The sequence below is a fragment of the Heterodontus francisci genome, chromosome 12 (genome assembly GCF_036365525.1).
Source record: "Heterodontus francisci isolate sHetFra1 chromosome 12, sHetFra1.hap1, whole genome shotgun sequence".
Classification (NCBI taxonomy): domain Eukaryota; kingdom Metazoa; phylum Chordata; class Chondrichthyes; order Heterodontiformes; family Heterodontidae; genus Heterodontus; species Heterodontus francisci.
The window spans coordinates 99,196,219-99,206,450 of NC_090382.1; the positions used below are offsets into that span (position 1 = coordinate 99,196,219).

General features: G+C 41.7%; 1 protein-coding gene across 1 annotated transcript in view; it reads left to right on the top strand.

The window, feature by feature from the left end:
- Positions 1-2,784, top strand: part of mtnr1al (melatonin receptor type 1A like) — a 29,667-nt gene extending 26,883 nt beyond the window's left edge. Inside the window, exon 2 of the mRNA XM_068043100.1 lies at positions 2,015-2,784. Coding sequence (XP_067899201.1) covers positions 2,015-2,784 — 770 coding nt within the window. The remainder of the gene's footprint in view (positions 1-2,014) is intronic.
- Positions 2,785-10,232: the final 7,448 nt, after the last annotated feature.

The window sequence follows — 10,232 nt, forward strand, 5'->3', positions numbered from 1 at the left end:
AAAAGGTTCTTGTACAAACTGTCTTCTAAAGAAAAGCCACAAATGGAGAGAGAGAAGACTTCCTATAAACTGACAGCCTTCACCAGGTGTGGGCATTCAATAGCATACTACAAATGCATGCTCCCTACTAGACACAAAGGGGTGGGCTTTCCAATCCAAGGCCAATGGGAAGCCATTCATTTAAGTGGGTTGTGGGCTTTCCAATCCAAGGCCAATGGGAAGCCATTCATTTAAGTGGGTTGTTATCAACATTATGATCAGAAAACTTAAGTCATAGAATGCAACACAGGATAGAAGATGATGAGGGAATCTTTCTCCTTTCCTTTCCGCACTCTCCCCACTGCACCATTACTTGGTGTTGCACCATTTTACTGTCCCCAGTCAGGGTGAAGCTAAATCTATATGGATTTCTGGGATCAATGCATCAGTATGGCCTGGCTTTACCTTGGGCATTGGAGTGCCCATGTATATAGGTGCACTCCCCAGGTCAGCAGAGGAACCCTAATGGCTATTGATGTTCAGGGCATTCTGACCCTCAAAAGCTGGTGGTAAACCTGTTTGGAGCTGGGAAGAGATCACTGGCAGCTCTTTCCCAGATCCTCCAATCCTAGGACAATGGAGAAAACCTCTAATGCTTAATTTTTAGTGGGTTCCCTAGTGTTTGGGCCTCCACCAGGCAAAATAGCACAGGTGCAACTCTGATATATTTGATTTAAATGCTATTACCAATTTCAGGCCAGAACTATCCACCCACAGACTGAGGAGTTCAGTTAACTCAGCACAGAGAGAGCATCAAACCCAGAACCTTCTGATCTGTGGTATTTGCTCATCCATTCGGCAGCATAATCCATGCTTATTTCTAATCCAGTTACTTGCCCATCCAGCCAGACATCCCTACTTACACAACCTATGTGGTGAAAGGGTGTGCAATCACCACAAGCTAAGCCTGGTTCATTCATTTCCTCACAGGTTGTGCTGACTGAATAGACTTTATAGCATAATGTATAGATTGGGTTTTAAGACTAGTAATTTATGTTTGAGCTTGGTCTGCCCAAAGGACCTTTGTGTACGCTGGCACTGAAAAAAAAAGGCACCGTTTGGTCTGGTTTGTAAACAAAACAAATGGAGATGAAAAGGAGCCCTTTCTAAATGCGGCTAAGTGTGGCTAAATCTAAATGTTTGAGAACTGAGAACTAGGGTTTATGGCTATGGTTTCCATGGTAAAATTAACAAAATTATTGCTAGTGATTCCCTAAACACCAGTAAAAATTCTATGTAATAAAAATGTAATTTACTCTATTCAGGGACAATAAACCAAAGGACCAATTGTAAAAATCTGGAACAGAAAAGTAATCTCTGAAACACCAGTAAAGATTATTGCATCCCATGTAATAAAAATACCATTTGTTTAGTCATTGTAAATCATTGCTCCTACTGATAACTCAATTTGTATGGAGCCATTATGCAGCTCAGGGTCATGATTTTAATTCAGTTGTGGTTAAAACAGTAAAGTTGAATTGTCTTAAAAACGCAAAAATATAAACTGAAAGGAGAAGGAGGGATGGGCTGGCTACAGGCAATTCCAATTTTAAAGCTACCATTACTGGTGGAACATGAATCTGGAAAATACCACCCACTACATCTCTGTACAGTGGCTAGCATTTTCCTATGCATACTTTGCTAACATTTTTCTCCCATCCCCTCCTGAAGGAACTAACTCATGCTGCAGTCAGGTTCTACAGGAGCTCATGGCTCTCTGGTAGGTTGCCCAAGATCAGAGCAGATTTAGAAGGGAAAATAATCACATTGGGATCAAAAGCCAGTTGTTTTGAAAGTAACACTGCAGCTAAACGAACACTAATTGGAAGTGGGCTTTAGAATGACTAAATGATTGATGAATTGTTTTAGCATCTCCCTCCTCCACCTGCTGCATGTTTAACAGATTCTAATGCAGCCATCAGAATTAAAAGCAATGATGTTTACTGCTTAACTAATCAGCTGTGCTCTTTTACAGGTAATGCCTTTGTGGTGAGCCTCGCCATCGCTGACCTTGTCATAGCAATTTATCCTTATCCTCTCATACTAATAGCAATATTCTGCAATGGATGGGTTCTTGGGTACATCCACTGTCAAATTAGTGGGTTCCTCATGGGGCTGAGTGTGATTGGTTCCATTTTTAACATCACCAGCATTGCAATCAACAGATATTGTTACATCTGTCATGGTCCGAAGTATGACAAAATCTTCAGCAACAGGAGCACGTCATGCTATGTGGTACTGGTCTGGGTATTGACTTGTATAGCAATTGTTCCCAACCTCTTCATGGAATCTCTTCAGTATGACCCTCGTATATATTCCTGCACCTTTGCTCAGTCAGTCAGTTCTTTCTACACAGTCATCGTGGTGGTCATTCATTTCATTCTGCCGATCAGCATTGTCTCATACTGCTACCTGCGGATCTGGATCCTCGTCATCCAGGTTAGGAGGCGAGTTAAGCCTGACAGCCGATCCAAAATAAATCCCCATGACTTCAGGAACTTTCTGACCATGTTTGTAGTGTTTGTGCTCTTTGCAGTTTGTTGGGCACCATTGAACTTCATTGGCCTGGCAGTAGCGGTTAATCCACACTTGGCTGGCATGATACCAGAGTGGCTCTTCATCGTCAGCTATTTTATGGCATATTTCAACAGCTGCCTGAATGCTATAGTATATGGTGTTCTAAACCACAACTTCCGAAGAGAATATAAACAAATAATAATGGAAATTACCAAGCTTTCTTGTTAGGATAGCATATTCCCCTGAAGTCTACAAAATGGAGCACACCTATTTGATGTTAGAACCTTTCAGATATTTGACCCAACTGCAATAATCAACAGTATGAATGATTTATCATTGCCTTTAAAAGAAAACAGTGTGAATAAGCTAGCCACTTTTTGACTGCACTTGAATTTATTTTGCTTGCTGTAGTTTTGCTGAAATTGCAAATTAAAAAAAAAATACTCATCATTGTATTACTGGAAAATGTAACAAAATATAGAATGGAGGCAGGTCTACAACCATCAAAGATCTGCAGATGCCCTCCAACCATCAGGGAGACGTACAGACAACTGCACTCATGCCAGACTGTGGTAGCAGATGCTGGACTGTGATGAATGTCTGTGTAGCACTTTTGCTTAGCATTAAATTATAACAGAGATATCAGTGTATGAAGCCTTGACTGTGTCAGCACCCCAGCCAGACAAACCATTGAACTGACAATTGTAACAAAATTGCATATGGTGAACTTGGCATTCGACTTAGATTTAATATTAAATAAGCATCGTGCTCATGTTTAGGATATGAATCTTTGTTGTGATTGTATTAAGCATTGGTGATGCATTGATAGGAGGTAATTTTAACATTTGGTGATTGTGAAAGGTGAGCAATATTGGATTGACTGCACATTATATGCCCGATCTTCCTTTCCATCGATTTCAACAGGGTTGTATAACAAGCTGATCAATTTAATATGCCCATTTTACACTATTGGCAAAATTTAAAATTATCCCCGCTGTGTTTTAACTCGATTTATGCCAGTGTGCCAAACATTTGTAAACCAAAGAATAAAGTTTGCCAAACTCATTTCATGAAGACAGTTTTCTTTTAAAATATGGCCTAGTATTTTTTGATCTGTTGACCAAACAAATTGTGGTGTTGCTGCCTTGTCTCAGCATGTGGGTTGAACAGGAAAGGATTGCACAGTGGGTATTTACTTGTCTTCCACCTTGTGTAGGAGAAATGTCATAGAGTCATAGAATCATAGAGTTATACAGCACAGAAACAAGCCCTTTGGCCCATCGTGTCTGTGCCAGCCATCAAGTACTTTAACTCTGCTAAGAGAAAAAGTTTCTTCCTATCTAACCTATCAATGCCCCTCATCATTTTATATACATCAATCATGTCCCCCCTCGGCCTTCTCTGCTCCAAGGAAAACAACCCTAGCCTTTTCAGTCTCTCTTCATAGCTGAAATGCTCCAGCCCAGGCAACATCCTGGTGAATCTCCTCTGCACCCTCTCCAGTGCAATCATATCCTTCCTATAGTGTGGTGCCCAGAACTGTACACAGTACTCCAGCTGTGGCCTAACTAGCATTTTATACAGCTCCATCATAACCTCCCTGCTCTTATATTCTATGCCTTGGCTAATAAAGACAAGTATCCCATATGCCTTCCTAACCACCTTATCTACCTGTGCTGCTGCCTTCAGTGATCTATGGACAAGTATACCAAGGTCCCTCTGACCCTCTGTACTTCCTAGGGTCCTACCATCCATTGTTAGTCCCTCCAAAATGCCTCACCTCACAGTATTCAGGATTAAATTCCATTTGCCACTGCTCTGCCCATCTTACTAGCCCATCTATATCGTCCTGTAATCTAAGACTTTCCTCCTCGCTATTTACGACACCACCAACTTTCATGTCATCTGCGAACTTACTGATCATACTTCCTATATTCACGTCTAAATCATTAATGTACACTACAAACAGAAAGGGTCCCAGCACCGATTCCTGTGGTACACCACTGGTCACAGGTTTCCACTCGCAAAAACAACCCTCAACCATCACCCTCTGCCTCCTACCACTAAGCCAATTTTGGATCCAATTTGCCAAATTGCCCTTGATCCCATGGGCTCTTACCATCTGAACCAATCTCCCATGCAGGACCTTATCAAAAGCCTTACTGAAGTCCATGTAGACTACATTAACTGTTTTACCCTCATCTACACATCACATCACTGCCTCGAAAAATTCAATCAAGTTAGTTAGACACGATCTCCCTCTGCCAAAGCCATGCTGACTATCCCTGATTAATCCCTGTCTCTCCAAGTGGAGATTAATCCTGTCCCTCAGAATATTTTCCAATAGTTTCCCAACCGCTGATGTTAGACTCACCGGCCTGTAATTACCTGGCTTAACCCTGCTAACCTTCTTGAATAATTTGCTGTCCTTCAATCCTCTGGTACCTCTCCCGTGGCCAGAGAGGATTTGAAAATTTGTGTCAGAGCCCCTGCTATCTCCTCCCTTGCCTCACATAACAGCCTGGGATACATCTCATCTGGGCCTAAGGATTTATCCACTTTTAAGCCCAATAAAACAGCTAATACCTCCTTTCAATGCTAATTTGTTCAAGTATATCACAATCCCCCTCCCTGATCTCTACACCTACATCGTCCTTCTCCATAGTGAACACAGATGAAAAGTAATCATTTAATACCTCACCAATGTCCTCCAGCTCCATGCACAGATTGCCACTTTGGTCCCTAATGGACCCTCCTCTTTCCCTGGTTATCCTCATGCCCTCAATATACTTATAAAATGCCTCAGGATTTTCATTTATCTTGCCCGCCAGTGTTTATTCATTTCCCCTCTTCGCTCTCCTAATTACTTTTTTAAGTACCCCCCCTACACTTTCTATACTCCTCTGGTGCCTCCGTTGTTTTCAATGATCTGAATCTGCCATAAGCCTCCTTTTTTCCCTTATCCAATCCTCAGTTAATTCAAAACAAAAATTTTTAGCCTCCAAGCTGTTCACCATAGCTCAATTCTGCAACAGAAACGCCCTATCTCCTCCCTGGCTGTCTGTAATTGAGAGAAAAGAAAGAGAGAGAGAAAAAGGTAGGCCTGAAAACCTACGAACTAGCAATCCCAGTGCATTCATTAGTAACTTCCACCACTAACCCTGTCAGAATACGTGGTGTCAGGCGAGCACGCCTAATTCAAAAGCCGCTAGAAAACATCCATGTCTCTGGGGGAACAGTACTGAGCCCTAGAGGATGCGAACTATGGTGAGTGGTGTTGGTTATGGGGAGTTGTACCCTGCAGAAAGAACATAAAAGGGGCAAATATTTTGCCACTGCATCATTGGGGATTCAGGATACAGTTCTCAGCCTGGACTCCTAAAAGGAACACCATATTTGAGAGAACGGTATGCTTTGCCTCAGAATTTGTACTGGCTGTTGGACTGCTTTCTTGTTCTAATTTGTCTTGTTACAATAAACATCAGAGTACAGACACTTGGGGATGAATTTAGTGAGCCCGTCGTGGGTCCTGGTGGCAGACCTGGAAGTGGATGCCGGCGCTGTCACATCTGAAGCTGAAGAATCACGCTTGAAGTCACAAATTTAACTTTGACAAAGATTTAACAAGCTTTATTAAACACTTCTGTTCACTATCAGCAACCCCCAGATCAGATGTTTTCCCCAAAGCAATGAGTAACTTCCAGTTTCACTTCCAAGTACCATATAGTTTTGAATACACAAGCCCACACAGATAATCACAACATTCCTCCCTTAGCAGACTAAAACATGTCCATGATTTTCCTAATTCACTGCGTAAATTAATTTCTTCAGTTACATTTAAGGGGATATTTCAGAATACACGGAATCGATATATTCCAATGAGAAAGAAAAATTCCAAAGGGAGGACCTACCATCCGTGGTTAACTAAAAAGGTTAAAGATTGTATCAAACTGTCAGTTAAGCCCCCACATCTGTCAAGACTGAGGCACACATTATTTTGCTACATGAACATTAAAACTTAAAATCTTAAAATTGCAAGCCCCTGACTGGAAAGACATTTGCCGTGTTGGAACAAGGGGACCCAGTCGTTCCTTCCCCAATACACAGAAGAAGTGATCAGTCCAGTTTTAGTCACATGACTGACGGTTGGAGTTTTTTTGTGATTTTGAATTTCCAACAGGAAACAAAATCAGACAGCACTTTTCTCCTGGACTGCGAACACCTCTCGCCTGTCTGCTCTCATCTCACTCTCACCAGCTTCAGGAACCATTGAAGACACATGAACCCCAAGAGAGAAAAGCCTCCTACAGTGAACAAGGTTCAAGATGAATACTGGGCCCCAATGAAAAGTAAGAGCTGTCTACAATCAAGGACTCTATGGCGAGCTGGAAACACAGAAACAGTAACAAGAACCCTCCTTTTAGACACTGCCTCAAATCTCTCCATTTAAATTTTTTTTCTCTTTTCTGTCCCTATTTGCATGTGTGTATCGCGTTTGCATGCTAGCATGGGCAAGTCATATATCCGTAGGCATTAACCATATTACAGTTTAAGTTTTAATAAATTTCACTTTTCTCCTTTAAACTGAAGAAAGCCTGTTATTGCTCATTTTTTGGCCTTATATTTGGAAAGCTATAAACAAGGATTCACAAAGGTGGAGCTCAAAACGCAGTGTGTTTAAAAAATAATACCCTGTTACAATAAGACCAGGTGAAGACAGTAACAGATCCCTAGACACCTTTCTCACCTGGTCGTAACACAAACTTAAAGAAAAAGCATATAATTATGCAAAGATGGGTGGCAGTTCAGAAGATTGGACTGAATATAAAATCAGCACAAAATGACTAAAAGATCGATAAGGAGGGAAAAATTAAAGAATGAGAGAAAGCTAACTAGAAATATAAAAACAGATAGTAAGAGTTTCTATAGATATTTCAAAAAGAAAAGAGTTAACAAAGTGAGCATTGGTCCTACAGAAAGCAAGTCTGGGGAATTAATAATGGAAATTAAGAAGAAGGCAGATGAATTGAACAGGTATTTTGCATCAGTCTTCACTGTAGAGGATACGAGTAACAGTCCAGATACAGCTGTATATCAGGAAATGGAAGGGAGGGAGGAGATCAAGAAAACTACAATCACCAGGGAAGTGGTACTGAGCAAATTGTTGGAGCTGTGGCTAACAAGTCCTTAGGTCCTGATGGACTTCATCCTGGGGTCCCAAAAGAAGTGGCTAGTAAGATAGTTGATGCGTTGGTTTTAATTTTCCAAAATTCCCTATATTCGGGGAAGGTTCCATTAGATTGGTAAATAGCGAATGTAACTCCTTTATTCAAAAAGGGAGGGAGATAGAAAGTAGGAAACTACAGGTTAGTTAGCTTAACATCCATCTTAGATAAAATGTTAGAAGCTATTATTAAAGACGTTATAGCAGGGCACTTAGAAAAATGCCATGTAATCAGGCAGAGTCAATATGGTTTTGTGAAAGGAAAATCGTGTTTAACCAATTGTTACGACCAGGTGAGACAGGGGTCTCGGGGTTCTCAGCCTTTGCCTGGTTTAACAGTAACAGGGTTTAATTTTTAAAAACACTGTGTTTTAGCTCCCCTTCAGTGAATCCTCGTTCACCTCTTTCCAATTGTAAGGTAAAGAAATCAATTAAACAGGTTTTCTTAGATTTAAACAAGAAAGGTGGAAGTTTATTCATCTTAAACTCTAATTCGGGTAATGGCTATGAATACACAGTGCGACCATGCTAGCATGTATGCGATAACACACAAGCTGATAGAGACAGAAAAAGTAGAAAAGAATAAAGGGGAAATATTTGAGGCAATAGATGGATTGTAGTTACAGTCCTTTGAGTTTGATGTTGAGCCTTTGGATGCCGGTACATCTTGCTGTTCATTGGGGCCCAGTGCATGCTTTTACTTGTTTCGATGTAGGAGTCTTTTCTCTCTTGAGGTTCACGTGTCTTCAGTGGGTCCGGAGGCTTCTGAGAAAGTGAGAGAGAGCCAGCCAGGAGAGAGGCTGTCTTGTTCCAGGTTCAGTTACAGTCTGCAGTCTGACTTCAAACAGTCCGGTGACTAGTTCAAAAAACCTGGACCAGCTGATTAGTCATGTAACCAGCTAGCTTAACCACTCTTAAGTTTGTGGATTACAAAGCTCTCGGTGGGGGGGCCGGTGGGGCGGGGGGGGTGGAGGTGGTGGGTGGCGGGTTGGTGATGGTGGTACGCACTGCAGTCTCTTACCGGGACAAGATGTGGATCACCATTGCCCAGCAGTTAATTGAATCAGTGAACAATTCTTTTGTCTCTCCAAGCACTGTCTCTTAGTCTGCAAATGTCCTCCAGCCAAGTGTCTGGTGATCTTTTTTTAAACAAGTAATTTCTTCACTCCAGCAACAGTTTAAAATTAATGTTCATATGACAAAATTAATATGCCTCATTCTTGGCAGGTGGGGGTCTTCATGACACAATTAATTGGAGTTCTTTGAAGAAATAACATGTGCTGTGGATAAAGAGGAACTGGTGAATGTACTTTACTTAGATTTCCAGAGGGCATTTAATGAGGTGCCACATTAATGGTTATTGCAGAAAATAAAAGCTCATGGTGTAGGGGATAATATATTGGCATGGATAGAAGATTAACTAGCTAACAAGAAACAGACATTAGGCATAAATGGGTCATTTTCTGGTTGGCAAGATGTAATGAGTGGTGTGCCAGGGATCAGTGCTGGGGCCTTAACTTTTTACAATTTATATAAATGACTTGGATGAAGAGACTGAAGGTATGCTTTCTAAATTTGCTGCTCACGGAAGATACGTCTACTTTTGATATGGCGGTAAGTGCTCTCGAAAAATACTCTGGGCCAAAGAGAAGTGTGATAACAGAACAATACGCATTCCACCAGAGATCTCAGGGACGTGATGAGTCTATTAAACAATATGTGGCAGCTACAAGGGATATCGATAGGTTAGGTGAGTGGGAAAAGATCTGGCAAATGGAGTATAATGTGGGAAAATGTGAAATTGTCCATTTTTGGCAGGAAGAATGAAAAAAAGCATATTATTTAAATGGTGAGAGATTGCAGAGGTTTGAGATGCAGAGGGATTTGGATGTCCTAGTGCATGAATCGCAAAAGGTTAGTATGCAGGTTCAGCAACAAAAACAAGAAATGCTGGATTCACTCAGCAGGTCTGGCAGCATCTGTGGAAAGAGAAGCAGAGTTAACGTTTCGGGTCAGTGACCCTTCTTCGGACTGTATACAGTTTTGGTGTCCTTACTTAAGAAAGGATATAATTGCATTGGAAGCAGTTCAGAGAAGGTTCATTTGATTGATTTCTGGGATGAGAGGGTTGTCCATCACAACATAATTGCATCCATCCGACGACTGCCTCAAACGAGTCACAAATTGGGCGACTGTTTCCCCCTCTTTCTGTCTCATTTGATGGAAAGCATGCCTTTGGAATGTGGCATTTGGCATCACCAGTGTTGTAACTCCTAGAGCCCCATCCCCTCTTCCCCCTAGCCCCCTGCCCCCGGAGAAGGACAGTGCACTATGGCAGAGGCAAGACACAGTTTAGCCTCCCTGGAGATTCTACTCCAGGCTACAAGGGAAAAACGAGAGGTCCTCTTCCCCAGGGATGGCAGGCAGAGGCTCTCCCGCCTGACTAAGCAAG